We start from the raw sequence: 18,598 nt of genomic DNA on the forward strand, positions 1-18,598 counted from the left end.
TCAATCTGGGCAGATCATATGACTTAAGAAATTTATCGATGCCTTCACTATCTTCTAATTTATTGGAGTATAAGGATTCAAAATAATTTTTGATTATCTTCTGTATATCTGAAGTGTCTGTTGTGATATTGCCTTTTTCATCCCGTATGCTAGTAATTTTTTTTAAAAAAATTTTTTTGTAGTTGTAGATCGACAGCATGCCTTTATTTTATTTGTTTATTTTTATACGGTGCTTAGGATTGAACCAAGTATCTCACACGCGGTAGGCAAGTTCTCTGCCACTGAGCTAGAGCCCCAGCCCCCTTCATTGTTATTGATATAATGATTAACATATTTGCATTTTTCTCTGATCACCACTTAAATATGTGCCATGGATTCTGATATATCAAATTACTAACAGTTTTTCTTAAGAAATTCAATTGGTAGTTTTTCTCTTTTTTGTGGCTTAATAGAAGATATAATTGATTTCTTTTTAGGTTTTTTAATTTTGTGATAATTTATAGTTGTATTACATTGAAACTGAGGTGTTTATGATATTTTTTACTTTATGGAACTTGTTGACATTTCTTTGTGACCTAAAAAGTGACCTTTTGTATTTCACTATATTTGAGAAGATGTAGTCTATATTATCAGAATGTAAAGTTAAATATACACCAATAACACATTTTTATTAATTATAAAATTTTGGTCTTAGATGTGACTTATTTTATGTCTCTTTTATCTTTGTCTTACATTGAGAGTGGCATATTATCACTATTATATGTGAGTTTCTGTCTGTCACATTGGATCTCCAGTGCTTTTGATTTTCCAACAGTTCTTTTGCTGTGCTATTTTGTGCATGGTCATAGCTGTTTTATCTTTATTATTGACTATGGCTTTAGCATTAAAATATATGCTCTTAGTCACATATAATTTTTTTTAACTTGAATTCTATGTTTTCTGTTTTTAGGATCGCGGCCCCATCGCCATTTTGATCTATAACACACACCAGTCTACCGTAACATATAAGGCTGTCAGTCACAGCTCCCTGAGTTGTGCCATACACACACTTTAGAAACCATTCTTCAGAGCTGGGGTAGTAGCTCAGTGGCAGAGCATTTGCCTAGCATTTGTGAGGCACTGGGTTCAATCCTCAGCACCATATAAAAATAAATAAAATAAAGGCATTCTGTCCATCTACAATTACAAAAAAAAAAAAAAATTAAAAAGAAACCATTCTTCAGTTACAGATGGGATTTAATTTAATAGATGAATAGGTTTGGTTTGCTTTGGGTTTTGGTGGTTGTTTTAAGATCATTTAGAACAGTTATGCTGCTCATTTAGACAACCAGGTAAATAACCTTCCATTAGACATGAATGATGTGACTTTGTGTACAACCAGAGATATGAAAAATTGTACTCTATATGTGTAATATGAAATGTGATGCATTCTGCTGTCATATATAACAAAAGGGAAAAAAGAATAGTATAAAGCAAAATGGCAATTATCAAGAATACAAGTAACAATAAATGTTGGCAAGGATGTGGGGGGAAAGGGTACACTCACACATTGCTGATGAAACTGCAAATTGGTGCAACCACTCAGAAAAGCAGTATAGAGATTCCTCAGAAAACTTGGAATGAAACCACCATTTGACCCAGTTATCCAACTCCTCTGCATATACCCAAAGACTTAAAATCAACATACTATAGTGATGCCACATCAATGTTCCTATCAGCTCAATTCACAACAGCTAAACTATGGAACCAATGTAGATGTCCTTCAATAGATGAATGGGAATAAAGAATAAGTGTCACATATACACAATGAAATATTACTCAACCATAAAGAAAAATGGAATTATGGCATTTGATGGTAAATGGATAGAACTGGAGGCTATTGTGCTAAATGAAATAACCAAAGGCCAGATGTTCTCTGATATACAGATGCTAATTCTCAATGGTGGGGAGGCATTTGGGGATGGGAAAGTGTCAAGATTCACTGGATTCACAGAGAGGAATGAGGGGGAAGGGAGGGAGAAGAGGGGCTGGTAATGGCAAAGACAGTAGACTAAATCAGACATAACTTTCCTATGTTCATATATGAATACATGACCAGTGTAACTCCACATCATGTATAACCTCAAGAATGGGAAGTTGTACTCCATGTATGTATAATACATCAAAATACATTGTACTATCATGTATAACTAAAAAGAAAAAAATAACCTCTATTGCATTAAGTTTTTGTAAATAGTAGAGACTATTTCAGAGTTATTATATTATATAAAGGAATTTCTCCGTCTGTTCCTTCAGGTACCATTGTGGGTTTTTCATAAAAACAAATTTATTAAAACCTAATTGCCATACAGTAAACTGCCCATGTTTAAAGTATTCAGGGTAAGGAATTTTGGCATATGTATACAACTCTGAAATCATTACCACAAACAAGATAACAAACATTTTCATGAACTTTAGGAATTTCCTCACACCCTTTTATAATCCATTCCTCTTTACATAATTGTCTCCAGGCAGCCTGTTACTTGCTTATAGTCACAATTTATATTTTATAGGATTTTATAAAAATAGAATCATATATAATTAGTACGTACTATTTTTGTCTACTTCTTTTATTCAGCATAATTATTTTGAGATTCATTCATGTGGCTCTAGTTCTTTTTTATTGCTGAGTAATATTCCCCTCTACAGATATGCCAAAAGTTATTCATTTAGGGATGGATGGTTATTCGAGATTTTGTCTGTTACAAATAAAGCTACCAATAAAGTTCTATAAAAAGAACAACAGTTTTTTCAAAAGCTAAGCCTACACCTCCAATATGACCAAGCCTTTATGCAAAAGAAATGAATGTAAATATCCATTCAAACATTTTACATAAATATACATAACTAGTTTATTCATAATAACTCAAAACTGGAAACTTCCCATGTGTCTATCAACAGATGACTGGATAAACAAATGTGGTATGTCCATACAGTGAATTACTGCTCAGTAATAGAGAGGAACCAACTATTCATATATGCAGTAACATGGATCAATCTCAGAATTAGTATGCTGAGTGAAAGAATTAAAACACAAAAGATTACATACTATATGTTCTCATTTACTTGAAATTTTAGAAAAGGTATACTACCAGCCCTCGTACTCATAGATCTGCCTTCTGAAGGTCCTATTATTTGAGAGAAAGCAGATCAGTGATTAGGTGAAATTTGGTATGGCAGAAGGAAATACTTCCAAGGGAAAAGTGGAAACCTTTGGGAATGGTGAAAACGCCCTGAGTCTCAAATATGATTGGGATTTCACAAGTGTATGCCTCCATCAAAACTCGCCAATTTGCACACTTAAATGGGATGCACATCATCTTTGAATTATACCTCAATAAAATTGATTTTGAAATGTGTCTCAGACATAACTCCCCAAAATATAACAGATTTTTTTTGGTTATTAGTTTATTCCCAAAAACTGAATGTAAGAATCTACTTAATTAAAAAGAAAGTTGATCATGTGAAAATTATTAAAATAGTAGAAAAATTTCACAGGATCAGAAAGATGGATAAGATGCAGTTCTAGCTCTTGAAGATTTTAAAATTTACCAAGGTAGAGAAGAGAGATCAGGAATATGCAAAATATTCAGATAAGTGTTGAGGGAAAGATAAATAGCTGAAAGAATCCAGCTTCCTCATTCTAGGCACCAAGAGAGAATTAAACCCTATAGATGTTATTTGAATATCTGTTTTCTCAATTCTTCCAAGGATGACTTAGCATGTACTGTTTTAGGTACTTGGGAAAGAAGTTAATTCATGTATAAGGGATACCTTTGGGCTTAATTCTTTCCCAGAACTTATTGAGAAAAGCTAGTAGACTGTGGCCCTACTACCTAGGTTTTAAAAATCTCTGTTCTGGATGGGGTGTAACTCAGTGGTAGAGCACTTGCCTAGAGTGCATGAGGCCCTGAATTCAGTCTGCAAAACAAAACAGAACAACAAAGCGGAAATAACGCTATTCTACTTAAACTATGTAACTGAACAGATTAACCTCTTGGTGCTTCACTATGAAATGAAGACAGTGGGAGGTAGATTCAGGAGTGAAGTGTGTTCGTATGCACAGAGCACTTAACACCATGCATGAATACATGCTGTAGTAAAAAGTAAGAACTACGCGAACTTCAGCAATGTGCGTCTCCATCTCCGTTACCGTTGTGAGGCGGATTGTGAGTCCTCAGATGGCAGGACCATGAGTGTAGGTGTATACAGAGGAAGAAGACCTCAGTCTTTGGGGTGAAGTTAGACATCCTGGAAAGCTGCTGAAAGAAATCGATGCTGGGACTAGTTCTTCAAGTCTGTCTGGGTAGTTTCTATGGGCAGAGATCAGAAGTAGGGGATGGTAGGTAGAGGAAAAAGCTTAAGCAAAGATGAGGACAACCCTGTGTGTTAGGGAATGCTCAGCAGTTAGATTTCACTGAGATCCAAGGAACACGCAGGGGTTAATAACACCGCTCAGGAAGACGGGAGACAAAACACTGGCATCCCTGAATGCCAGCCTAGAAAGATGTGGGCAGAATAGAGTGGACAAGGAGGAGTTATCATCAGTAGTGGGGGACAGCATTAATTGAGCAGTGATAGTGTCCCAGACATTGGCACTGCAGCAGTGAGTAAGACGACCTCCTTGGTGTTTAAATTCACTCACTGTCCAGAATTGAGCTAACCTGAGGTCAAGGCTAGCCATTTCTTATCCCTCTTTTCCTCTTTTTTTTTTTTTTGTTTTTGTTTTTGTTTTTCCAGTAAAATCAAGAAAAGGTGATTTAGTCCTGAGTGTAGCATATGATTTTAAAATTCAAAGGTATCTTAATTCCAAAAAGAAAATTTATTTGGAAACTACCATTTTGAAAGCAAGAAGTTTATGACCCAAATCGAGGATAGATGTGTTAGGGGTGGTTATGTGTACCTCAGTGAGTATGGAGAGTTCACAGTTGAGCCTAGTGCATAGAATGAGATGAGGAGTCACAATCATAGAAAATTAGGAGAGAGAGAGGACAAGCGAAAGATATGGTAGAGAAATGTAATTAATTGATTATAGTTTTTGTAAATGGGCAAGAAGAACTGTAGTCCCAAAAGGGATCCTAATTCCCTGTGGAAAGAAACAGGTTTCTTCTTCCTTAAAAAAATGGGTGAAAGGTTGTAGTAGAAAGGAGGAGTAGACTTTATGTCTGAAGACCTCAATATTGTTAGTGAATCTGGGGGCCGCAGGTACTTGCAGAGAAAGGAAGGAAGGTAGTAGTATAATACCTTGAGAAAAATGAAAATGCTTTAGAACAGCTGCGCAGGTAATTCAAAGAAAGTCAATACAAGAGAAAGGAAAAATTTTGGAGCTTATGTGAGCTTATACTGGATTTGGCTTTTTTATCTCTACCTTTGTACGTCATGACTCCCAAGATGATAACATTAGACAGCCACTCAGATAAACAAAGCCAAATGTTTAATTTCCACCTTGAGATAACATTGTGGAAGCCAAGCTTTGGATTAAATAGATCCTTTTTCTCTGAGTTACCCAGTTCCCAAACTTAAGTAATATAAAAATGGCTAGTAGACGACTTAATGTTTATTACTGTAATGTTGGTGAATTATGGACAACGATAAATGAAGTATAAGACCCCTTTTGTTTAGCAGCACTTACACAACTATGAAATCCTTTGCACATTAGTGCAACCACACTAGTGAAACACAAGTCAGTGTCAACTTATCATGGCATGATGCACCTCTGCATAAGCGTGGCTGCTGCTCGATGGCTGACAGGGACACTCACTGCTCCAGCACAGGCTCAGAGTCTGTACGGCTGCATGCCATAGGGACTCATCTCTCCCACTCCATTGTCTATTTAAATTACTTTAGGCTGGGTATCATTTTGCCTTCTCTAGGCTTAACTGTCCACTACAACATCTGGCTCTCTGGTTTTCATTACTGTATGACAATATTTGATTATAAAATAGCTATCCAGGTGATTAAGTTGTGAGGAATTCTGGGTTAACAAAATGCAAAAACTATTTTTTTAAAGTTTCCTAAAAGAATTCATGAATCTGTGAGAGAATATCTTTGACCTCCTGAGATTTATGACAGTGTTTGTTCGACCCAATTCTCAGGCCTCACAAATGACTATGTGGCCGTGATTAGTCACTCAGGAGCAACAGATAGGCAAGGAACAATGCAGAATATGAAGATATTGGAAGATTTTAGGGTGATTGAAATAGTTTATCTAAATGTAAAGATAACCAAGGAAGAGAAATACAACTTTAATGTGAACTAGTCATAGAAATACAACTGTAATGTGAACTAGTCATTTGGAAGACATCAGAGAACTGGACTGGAGTTAAGATGAATAGAAAATACTGCTATTCAAAGTGTGGCCCACAATGGTGCCAGTCCAAAGCTTTTTGTAAGTATTCATTGTAAGGTGACTGAGAATCTAAAGTGGTTAGAAATTTTTGTGGCAGTGTGACACTGATAAGACATTCAAGTGCAAGATTTGTGAACCCCATGTTGAGCAGAGTGCAGATCTGTCTGGGTATGTCTATGCCAAACTTAGCATGTCCCTACTAGTCCTGTACAGTAGGGTCCCATGTGGGTCCACAGCAGATTGAAAGTTTAAAATTATTTCTCTTAACCATAGTTATAGAAGCACTGATAGAAAAACATTCTAATAAGAGTAAGAAAATGGAATCGAGGAGAAAGGTGTCAGACGTTTTTAGAAGCTCTAGACCATATTCCTTGAGGAATCTTGTCTTCCCCACCCCTAATCCCACACAGAATACTCTTAATAAATGCTCATTGGCCTTCAGTGAGGTGTTCTTCATGATGATGAGGTCACAGATTTATTTGTATTAATAAATTAACAAAAAATAGCACTTAAAACAAAACATCCTTCAAATATTCATTTCTTAGCCCTAGTAATTCTCATACTTCTTAAACTGTTTTTTCTATTTCATTATTCTAGTTTAGGGAAAAAGTACCAGCAGGGCTTTCTATATATGTAACAAATTCAAATTTAATTAAACACATGAAATCTCAAATATAGTAGGAAGACACCAAAAGATAGAAAATAATAAACAAGTTAAAAAAAAAAAAAAAAAAAAAAAAAAAAAAAGGTCATCTGCACCTGAGCCTTAGGGGATGTGGTTGGAAAATGTAGGCCTGCCTGTATGGCATCCTGGCTGGTCTGCTGATCTGCACGGTCTTACCAGAGAAACCTCAAACCTAGCAGAGACATAATCTGGAAGTGAATTCTCACACATGTGAGGAGCATCATGCATGTGATGGGCATTTTATATTCCTTTTTCCTTATTTTTTTATAATCATAGAAAACAGCTATTGTTATTGTTCTTGTTACTATTGTTGTATTTTTATAGATGAGGCAGCCAAGGCACAAAGATGTTTCCACTCTTCCAAGATTTCACAACCAAATTATGTTTAGCTCTAAAATCATGCCCCTTCTACAAAACCATCCTGCCTATTACCCCTTGTCATTTTATCTTTGATGTTATTGTCCCCCTTAAAATTAAATAATACAAGCTTGTGAATTCACATGTAGAATTAGAAGGAAAAAAATATAAGCATTTTTTGTTTGTTTTTATTGAAAAGAATATTGGAGTCAGAAGAACAGAGTTAAGGATTTGTATTCACCTCAGAATGGCTTTAAAACATCATTTCATATTTGAACTTTTTTAAAAAAAAATAAAACGTCAATACGAATCTCCTCGTACTTAAGCTTTTGAGGATGAAAAGATGCTTAGAGTCCTCAAAAGTATGCTAAATTGTGATTTAAAAGTCATTATTACAGATGGTAAACATTTGTTATTTTCTCAGTGAGATTCCTACATATAGTTTACTCTCCTTAATGTAGTCTTTTTCTCCACAAAATTAGAAACATTGACTTCCCTCTTGTGATTAAGCATCCTCAACAGGAGTGAGTAAAAATTGATTCTTGTGGGATAAGTGAAAAAATCTTAGTCTGTAAGGCACAGATATACATACAGTATATAACTTTATGGTATAAAAATTTCATGAAAAGTGATTTGAAAAATATATATTTAAAAAGATCAAGGGACAATAATGTAAAAAGAGTTTGAGAAACACAATTGTAGATGGTTTCTTTCCCAAACATTGCTGGTCGTAACTTAATGTTATGCCTTTAGTCTTTGCTAGGGTTTGAACGTCTCAACTTTTTGTTCATCTGTGTTTGCTAACCCTTCAAAGCCCTAGTCATTTCATTCTCCCTTATATTGTGTGACTTGGGAAGTCATCTCAGAATTCAAGGAAGATGGACCTGAAGGTAACATTCAACCTGAAGAAAGTTCTTTGTTGTAAATCTTCCAGCTAGCTTGTTCTATTTATCTAACTATAAAGTTTAGAAATAGAGAAAGGATTTGAATGACTTTTTTAAGCCAGTATATTCTGTCATTTATTGATTATCCACCCCAATGAGTCCAGCAGGAGGAGTCAGTCACCTTCAGGTCAACAGGACATTTCCATTAAGTGATGCTACTGGCCCCACAGAGGACGAGCCTGTAAAATATGTTCCTCCGCCCCATGCTGCTATTTGCCCCATCCCATACAATTCTCTTCTTTGGGTCTGAGCAGAGGTCAGTCAGCAAACTAGTAATTGTAAAATTCCAATCCAAAAAAACCTTGCCATAGTCGCAGTTCACATCTCTAGAGAGTAAAGCAAACCCAAGAGGATGCAGCTGCCATGCCAGCCTCATTGCATGTTCCGGATAAGAGACTATAAGCACCAGTCACAAGGCCAGCTGCTAAGCTGTCTGCCCCGTTTTAGGATTTGGTTATGCTATAATATTTAACTGCAGAAATCACCAATGTTTTTGCTCAGAACCTCATTAACTTGGAAATGTCAGAAAATTTTATCGCTTCATGAAATAGTGGTTTTCATGGAGGCTAATTTTTAAATGAAGAAATGTGTATATACGGGTGTATTAATGTGAGCTGTGAAAGAATTTAGCAGTCTCTTTACATTTGATTTCAAATGCTTTGCATTGGTAAAGCCTTAGTAATATACCCAGGTTCTTCCTTAATGGAGTGCAGCAGCATCACAGTGAGAATCTTCTCGTCAGTAGTTTTGTGAGCATACATTAGCTCTGCCAAGTTTTTGTGTAGGTCCCTTGAGCCGGTTTGTTTGTGTTCTAATTCCCTGAAGCCTTTCTTGGATTGTTCCTACTCTAAGCCATACAGTTTTTCTCACGCTTATTAAATATCTGTGTTTGGGATGGTGGGAAAATTGACTTGATTTATGGCGGTCTCTTGCATAGTAAATTAGCCCTTTGGAGTGTGCGTACACACAAACACTGTAGAAGCAAGTTTGTCATAGCAGAAGTGACTTTAATCACATATCATTTGGAAGTTCAGTGCCTCTTGACGGTAGAGCCAAATGACAGTGAAGGTGATGTAGCATACACAGTAAGGAACAAGAACAAATCTAAAGAGCAATTTATGTGACAACTGTGGGCTTCTCTTACTGAGAAATAATGCATATCCCCTTCCCTCCCTAATTCAATACAAAAGACTGTGGAGCTGAGCAAGGCAGCTGCCCTCTGCAGATGGGAGTGATGGGCCAGGGAGCAGGGGCACAGGGTGGCTATAGCAGTGGCAGGAGTGGGGGTTATAGGGCATCCATGAGTTAGATGGGAGAGACCATGGGAGAAAACTTCTCCCTGTAGGAAAAGGTGGCCATAAATATAGAAAAGAGAAAATGAGTGATTTGGAAGCACATAGTGAATTGTGGTTTTCAATATATATGTAGAAAGTCGGGACTAACTATGGATGCATTGTACGTCTCCTGACAGAGAGAGATGTAAATGTGAGTGTGTGTATACACACACACACCAACTCACAGACATATTTTATTTTCCATCTGTGTCTACAGAGAATGTCTGGGTACACTGACAACCCTAAGAGCAGTGAGCACACCTAGTCTCCAGACCTGTTTCTAAATGGGGCAGAAGTACAAGATAAGCTTGGAACATCTTGTGCCAGAAAGTAAGAAAGTGCTCAAATAATGCTAGGGCCATGACAAGAATCTGTGAGAGTCTCTATTGGCAAAACAGGGATAACTTAAACATAATAAGAGTAACAGGTGTAACACAAGGCATGAAGTAGCAAACCATGGATGTATGCTGATGTAAATAGGCAATATAAACCAGGTATTCTTCTTACAGTTGAATGTGCCACTAATATAGTGTATCCCCAGCTTACAATGGTGCAGCTTATGATTGTTCAACTTTATAGTTGTACAGAAGCGACATTATGTTCAGCAGAAACCATACTTTGAATTTTACACTTTTTCTGGGCTCGCAGTAAAGCACTCTGATTCAGTCTTGTGATGCTGGGTGGCAGCAGTGAGCCACTGCTCCTAGTCAACCCTAGGATCACCAGGGGAAACAGCCAGATCTTCACAGGGTGCTGTGTTGCTGATAATGTTCTATAGTTTATGTGTATTGTTAAATACATGTTCGACTTAACAGTATTTTTAGTTTCCAGTGGGTTAACAGGGTGTGAGTTGAAGAGCATCTGTAATGTAGAAGGAATGGTAGCAATTTTGCCAGGGTACATCTCCTGACTAACCGTGAGAACACACTAGGCAAACACAAATTGTGGGTGATTCTATAAAACAACTGGCCTGTAATCAAAATTCAGAGAAAGAAAGACTGAGAAACTGAGATGGAAGCAACAAGAGGCTTGATAACTTTGTGATCTTGTGTTGGATCTTTCTGCTATAAAGGATATTGTTGAGACAGTTGGTGAAATTTGAATGGAGCTTTGGATCATTGGCAGTGACATATCCGTGTTAATTTCTCAATACTGGTGGTTGTATTGTGTCTCTGAAGGAGAATATCCTTGTTTTAGGATTTATGTGCCAGAAGTCCTTGTTGCCAGGCGTGGTGGCACACGCCTGTAATCCCAGCGGCTCCTCTGAGGCAGGAGAATTGAGAGTTCAAAGCCAGCCTCAGCAATGGTGAGACGCTAAGCAACTCAGTGAGACCCTGTCTCTAATAAAATACAAAAATGGCCTGGAGATGTGGCCCAGTGGTCAAGTGCCCCCAAGTTCAATTCCTGGTCCCCCCCAAAAAAAAGAAGAAGAAGAAGAAGAAGAAAAGAAGTATCATGTCAAAACCTACTCACAAATGGTTCATGGGAAAAGGACTCTGAGTTTGAAATTACTTTAAATTGTTTTCTGGAAAATAGTAAAATAAATGTTCTTCCAGGCACCTTTACCATAGAGAATTTATTTCCTTTCAAAACTACAAAGATGATATAAACCTACCACAGGACAGTGTTTCCTTATTGGGATTATTGGGATTTTGGTGAAAGCAATAAGCTTACAGACAATCCATAAAAGAAGAAAAAATTTTAATGCACCCATATATACAGAATCAGTTAGTGGCTCATATAGTTGTGTATCTACTCAGATTCCTAGATTTGTCACCTAAAGTCATTTGAGCATTTTTCAGGATTTAAGAGCAACATCCTAGAAAAGGGAATGTTTGCGTTTTTTGTTTTTATTGTTCTTTTTGCAAAGTAAGAATGTAGGCCCTGGAACCAGGCTGCCTGCTTTGGAATCCTGGCTACAACTTAAAGAAGATATCTGATTCTGACAAAGTATTTGATTTTTTTCCCTCGGTCTTGAGGAAAAATTGGAATAATAATGTTGAACTCACAAATCTGTCAACCGGATGAATGAGAAAGTGCTTAGATTGTGACATGTAGTAAACATTCTATAAAGTTGGTAATTATTTCATAAAAAGTTAAAATGTTTTTATTAAATCATTCCAGTATGATTATGTTGGCTTTCTTTTCTCTTATCCTTTCAGAGGTCTTAAAAGTTGTGGCTTCTGCTCGTAAATCTATCCTAAAGATCAAACTGAAGTCTAGAAATGGAGCATAGTCTAAAAGACAATAGGCAAGCTAGGAGTGGTAGTGCATGACTTCATCCCAGAGACTCAGGAGGCTGGGGTAGTAGGATCACAAGTTTGAAGCCAGCCTCGCCACCTTAGCAAGGTCCTTAGCAACTTAGCAAAACCCAGCTTTATGTATATATGTGATGCATGACCAATGCAATTCTGCAACCTGTACACTCAGAAAAATGAGAAATTATATCCTGACAAATCCAGGAACCTGAGTAGATACACAACTATACGAGCCACTAACTGGTTCTGTATGTATGGGTGCATTAAAATTATATCATTCAAATGTATGATATGTCAAGATCATTGCACTGTCATGTGTAACTAATTAAAACAAAAAATATGAAACTGTAAAAAAAAATTATTTTAAAGGTTTGGGAGTGTAGCACCTGTGTGTTAAATCCCCAGTACCCAAAACAAACAAACAAAGAACAATAGATAATGCAGTGCAAAACAATGGACTTGGGTTTTGGAGAACTAACACTGATTAAATTCTAAGCCTGCCACATACAGACTTTATGGCATTGGTCTTGATCTGTAAAAATGTCTATTATGTACATATAATCATAGTGATCATAAGGTTTGTTGGTAGCCGGGTATGGTGGCTCACACCTGTAATCCCAGCAACTCGGGAGGCTGAGGCAAGAGGATTGGAAGTTCAGAGCCAGCCACAGCAAAAGCAAGGTGCTAAGCAACTCAGTGAGACCTTGTCTCTAAATAAAATACAAAATAGGGCTGGGGATGTGGCTCAGTGATCGAGTGCCCCTGAGTGTTCAATCCCTGCTACCCCCCTGCCAAAAAAAGGATTATTGGTGGTTAAGTGAGATAATCTTTGCAGAACATCTACTTGAGTGACCAACCTAAAGAATATCCTCAAGCCAGGCATGTTAGCACACACCTATAATCCAAGCAATTTGGGAGGCTGAGGCAGGAGGATCCCAAGTTCAAGGCCAACCTCCGGAATTTAGCAAGATCCTGTAGCAAAATAAAATTTTTTAAAAAAATTATAAAAGGGACTGGAGATGTAGGTCAATGGTAAAGTACCCCTGAGTTAACCCCCAGAACCTAAATAAATAAATAAAGTCTAATGCTTCTGACTATCATAGACCATAAGAAATTTAAGAAAAAGCTAAAAAGTGATATTTTAATTACTCCTTTAATAAAGGAGTAATTTCATTAGAAAACAAGCCTTGAGATCAGAGATAGCAGCAGAAGGCTTGAGGGCATGATTGAAATGTGTGATAAGCTCTTTACTGTTCCTGCAGAAGTTTAGGCATCCCTAGATGGGTTTAAGTTGCTTCAGAGGGAATTTCCATTGACAAGAAGCATGTCATGTATTGGGTAATGCCATTTTCAACAGATGCAGGAGAAGGAAAGATAGCAATCTTTCTAGAACAGTGTGGGTTTAATGCATACCAGCCTTGGAGCGAGAGACACAGGACAGAATGCTTAGTCCAGCCCCATCTGTGTGAAAACCATGTTGATATTCTTGGCTTTAAAGATGTGAAATTCTACCCCACAGGAGAGTTATGTCAGTTGCATAATTAAAGTGTATTTGTACATTTTCTTTTTTTTATTATTTTTTAAACATTTTCTAATTGTAGTTGGACACAATACCTTTATTTTATTTATTTATTTTTATGTGGTGCTTGGGATCAAACCCAGCACCTCACACATGCTAGGCAAGCGCTCTACCCGCTGAGCCACAACCCCAACCCTTGTACATTTTCTTTTAAAGAAAAAATGTGCTTGCTTTAGAGAATGTTTGTTCACCTCAAATTAATGGCTTTTGGCTATTGATCTAGGACATCTTTAGAACTCTTGAGTTTTATTAACCATTTTCCTGTTACACTTCCTTCTGCTTTAACTTATTCACTCTTTTATTTATTCATTTTCAACTTATGCCATATGTTGAAAACTCCTAATAGTTCGAGGCATTCTGCTGAATGTTAGTTCTAAAAAACTTTACAGAAAGAACACCTCATGGAACAGTATTCAGATTCTACTGCTGTTATAACCTCTGGTGGGTTTTATGGAAGCTCTCTGCAAAGGAGCATACTTTGAACCATTTTTAAAAACCGTATTATTTTGGCTACAGATACATACTTGGTGTACATGGAAACAGGCTTGTTTGCACATTTCCTGGACTTTCCAGACAGAGATTTCCTTCCAGCAGCATTCTTTATGCGCAGTGAACAGCAGTGTGTGACTTACACGAGAGGTTCCTGATATCCGTAGTTCCCATGAAATTAAACTTGGGCTGATGGCTGATTGAATCTGTTATGAAATAGAAGCTGGTGATGTTGTTGCTTTTAATAAATGGGAGGAGATTTTTTCCTTTAAAAATAAAAATCATGGTAATGTTCACTCTCTGAGCCGACTAGTGGCACAAAGGAAAACTGCTGCTCAGGTCTGACTCGCCAAAGGAAGAAAACTGCAATTACTAAACATTTCCCTGTTACAAAGAGCGTTGACCCTGCCAGGGAGAGCCCTATGCAACAAACAGCACACCACAAAAAGACTTCGGTAGTGCAGTGACTTGCTTTTCATCCAGCTATGTTAGTAGCAGGTTTATTCAGTGTGGTGCCTCTGCTTCCTTTAGATGTCTTAGCCTTCCGTTTGTTTAGCTAGAGAACTTAATGAGTAATGAATGTGCTCCTCTGGCCGATACAAAGCATTTCCACAGCCTGCGGCTGTTTATGGAGAGACCGAGAAAGACCACAGGCAGCAGTTTGTCTCCTTAGGTATCAGCATAGTCTTCTCTTCTAACAACTAGAGGATTTATTTTTAACTGCTTGACTCAGTGTTTGTCAGATGATTCGGACCATCAAACTGCAGATTGAAGCACCCAGTGCGGGGGAAGCTGGAATGGCAAGAGGAAGGGGGCTGGCTGGGAAAAGGGGTGGGATTTTAGAATCGTGCCTCACAAGCTCTGCCTCCCGATGTGGGAGAGAGTCGAGGGTTTCCAGCAGCATGAGTGTGTTTGCAGGTCAATCTGGGAACTCCAGGGTAATGGCTGCCTTCAGCTACTTAAAGACATAGTTGCCAGCAATCGGGGTATTGTGAGGAGCAACCAAGGACTAGGGGCCAGAGTATTCCGAGCACCACTCTCTGCCATCCTGCCAACCGAGCCTTTCTCCTGCTGGATGTTGCCTGTCTCCGGAAGCCTCTCACCATGATCGATAGCTCCAAGAAGCAGCAACAGGGTTTCCCAGAAATTTTAACTGCTGGAGATTTTGAACCTTTAAAAGAAAAGGAATGCCTTGAGGGGAGCAACCAGAAAAGTCTCAAGGAAGGTCAGTCTGTCTGTGGATAGGGACAGGATGGCCAGGTTCCCATTCCCATCTACAGGGCGAGCTTGTCTTTCTGCTTGCTATCCATGTGTCTGCTCTCTGTTCGCCCAGAGCCGTTTCGTGGTCCAAGTTCTGTGCAGTGAAAGCGTGAGGCACTTACTTAAGATTCATTAGCTGATAGAACTCCGGGGATTTTGCAATGATTGATAGCAAGGGGACTTAAGAAGCCAGTCTTAATTTTAGCAGAATCTTTCCAGGTTCATTTTGTATATTTTCTCATTTTTCTTAATTTTTTCCCCCACCATCATGGTTTTTTTGGAGAGGACATTTCCTTTTCAGTATTAGCCAAAACACGGCTTCTTTTAAGTTTTTAAATATACAATTCCAAGGAAATTAATTTTCCCCAATTAACATGATAATATTTTATTATCTGAAGCCAATAAGGTAGCTAGCTCTTTCTGAATTAAATCCTAAAACGATGGATTATTTGGTTGTGATGTGCACTGCATCATTTTGTTTTAAGAAGCATAAAAACATTTGGAGTTTGTTTATTTTAACAAAGCAATCAAAGAATAAGCTTGTACTGTCAATTATTCTTGTTGGTGACCACTGCTAACACATGTACCTCACTGATTGATTTTTTTAAATGGCCAAAGATATGGCATTGCTGTTCCCTGTCCTGTCTAATCATACTGAAGTGTGGCAAGCCCTATGCAAGGCTGCTTTGCTGTAGCATCCAGAGATCTAGGGCTATGGTTTAAGAAATTCGGGGTCTGTAGAAAATAAGTTTTTCCTAAATTTGAAACATGAGGGCCACCTCTACCAATTTAATATGAAAATTGTTTTGTTTTTTTTTTTTTTTCCATCCTCTTTTGGAGACACAGACCCCCATGGTAACTCTTTTTTTCTTTTTCTATGCTTCTAGCTCCATTAGCCACCCCCTTGTCTCCCCTCTGGCTCTTGCTCATTTTATACAGAGACCCAGAGTGTAAATGTAGTTTGTCAGCCTAAGTCGCTCTTTGAGCTTCTTCCAAAAGCTTACATCTCCTTTTCTTCTGTGAGGCATTTACAATGGATGAATGTGATGACAAGAGTATTACAGACTTAAAAGATAAGAAACAATAGCTGGACTTGCTGGGGTTGAACTACTTTTGGGTATGGGTAGAAAAACACCTAGATCGAAACAAATGACACACAATAAAATATAAATAGCTGTTGCTAAGAACTGAACAGTGGGTTGCTTCTGCTTGTGCACAGCATGCATTTATTATAGATTCTTATAAAAATCAATGCCAGTCAGATTTTTAGGACACATTTCAGGAGACTCATTGAAAGGAACTTAAAAATTTTTAAATGTTAATTTAAAAAGTTTAATAAGGCTTATCTATGTATCACTTATGTCAAGTTTAAGCACTGAGCTTCTATTAATACCATATATTGAAAAGAGGTTTTGTGCTACTTGAAAACCCAGCAAAGTAGAGGAAAATGAAATAAGAGAAATAAAAAGAATCAAAACAGCCAAGTATGATTAAGGAGCTTAGAAAGCAAGGATTAAAAGTAAAAAGACAGGGAACAGGGGTGTAGCTCAGGGGTAGAGTGTGTGCCTAGCGTCTTTAAGGCCCTAGGTTCGGTCCCTAATACGATAATTGGTAAGTAGGTAGATGAAAACAGGGTAGGAGTCAACAGCAAAGTAGAGCCAAGATGATTACATAATGTATGGAGTCTTCCTAACAATTCTGGGGCTTATACAAGAGCAGTAGTATAATGTTGACTGAGCAAAAGAACATGGACTGAGCGAGAGGTCCTCAGGTTCAGATATCAAGACACAGCTTACTAGTTTTGTGTCGCTAGACAGGTTCCCTGCTCTGAACCTCAGTTTCCTCAATTTTACAAAGAGGATATACAATATTAACTTCTTACTATTTTTATGAGATACCAGGTTTAATATCAATTTCTCATCCTCCCCTCTTATTTACCTTATTTTAATCCTTTGTTACTTTTTTCTTCTATTCAAAATTTGGTATATAGTTTCAAAGTAGAAAAGTAGTCTGTATATTATTGTCTGGTAAATTCATAGGTATAAAGAGGTAGAAGAAAAACTTCCATGTTTCAAAACATTCCACAGAAATGATTGATAGTAAAATTCATCTGTTTCACCACAGTTTTCACTGACGGGATTTTGATTAATATCTTACCAGATCATATCTCTGCTCATTTTTTGCAAATAATACAGACTTATATAAGGTGATCTGCTAATTCAGGGAAATCTTGTGGAAAGCTGCTTTTTTTTTTTTTTTTCTTAATTGGGAATCATTTGAAATGACTTTGTTTCCTCTGAAAAACTGAACTTCAGTGTGTCACAGTTACTGCCTGCAGATTGACCATCAATTGTCAGCTTAAGAGGTTGGCAGACAAAATCAAGACAAGCTCCTGGGCAGCTTTGTCTGCTTTTAGGTATTGGGTCATATGCATCAGTTGTGTTAATTCCTGAAGGACTATGATATGACATGACATGATATGACAGCAGTTGTTCAAAGATCTCTGAATGGTTTCAAAATGCCCTAGAGTTTAATTATGCTGTTTTGTCAAATGGGACAAATACACAAGCAACTGTTAATACTGCCTCATAGTTTATGCCTCCTTGGTTAAGGGACACTTATTAAAGGTGTTATATTTCACATCAGTATTGTTCAGTTTTCTAGTCATTGTTGGCAAGGTTAGTTTTTGTTTGTTTGAAAAACAACCTCTAGAATTTTTTAAAATGTTTGAATTGTAAGTTTCTCAGTAATAAAAGAAGAATAAATGTTAGTTTGATCCTAATCATATGGACACCAATTTGGTCTCTGGAGTTGCCAACTTATAACGACTCTAAGGGACTGTAAGTGTACTCTGCTTCTTACTGGCTTGCTGATATTGAGATATCTTCGAATTCCTGTAATTATTGACAGTGCTAATTGTCTGAGATTATTGTGGGATAGGGGAAGAAAATATACTTTGTAAGAAATAATCATAGGAGTCAAGAATTTATGTAATATCTTAACAAGAAAATGTAGTAATACATTTTGGGGTTTCGTTTTGCTTCTGTGGTGCTGAAAATCAAACGCAGGGCCTCTCGCATGCTAGGCAAGCACTGTACCATTGAGCCACATCTTCAGTCTGAAGGAAAGGTCCTACGTTCACCACCTATGAATGAAAAGTTGTCATCATATGCCAGGGAATTGTTTGGACAATAAAGCACATCACCTCACAATTCTGTTAATGCTTACATAAACATTTTGATAAATACCAACCAACATGTGTAGTTGGAGAACTTAATTTCTGCTCCAGGTGAGAGTAGCAATA

At 37.4% G+C, this 18,598-nt stretch overlaps 1 protein-coding gene across 4 annotated transcripts in view; it reads left to right on the top strand.

Annotated features, from left to right (window-relative positions):
* The window catches only part of Mrtfb (myocardin related transcription factor B), a 159,638-nt gene that overhangs the window by 83,261 nt on the left and 57,779 nt on the right, over positions 1-18,598 (top strand). The window contains exon 1 of one of the 4 annotated variants that reach the window (XM_015491072.2): positions 14,863-15,259. The exons of the other annotated variants lie outside the window; for them this stretch is intronic. Coding sequence (XP_015346558.1) covers positions 15,139-15,259 — 121 coding nt within the window. The 5' untranslated portion in view covers positions 14,863-15,138. Of the gene's footprint in view, positions 1-14,862; positions 15,260-18,598 lie in introns of those variants that run through there. 4 annotated transcript variants of the gene reach the window in all.

Source organism: Marmota marmota, unplaced genomic scaffold, assembly GCF_001458135.2.
Source record: "Marmota marmota marmota unplaced genomic scaffold, marMar, whole genome shotgun sequence".
Classification (NCBI taxonomy): domain Eukaryota; kingdom Metazoa; phylum Chordata; class Mammalia; order Rodentia; family Sciuridae; genus Marmota; species Marmota marmota.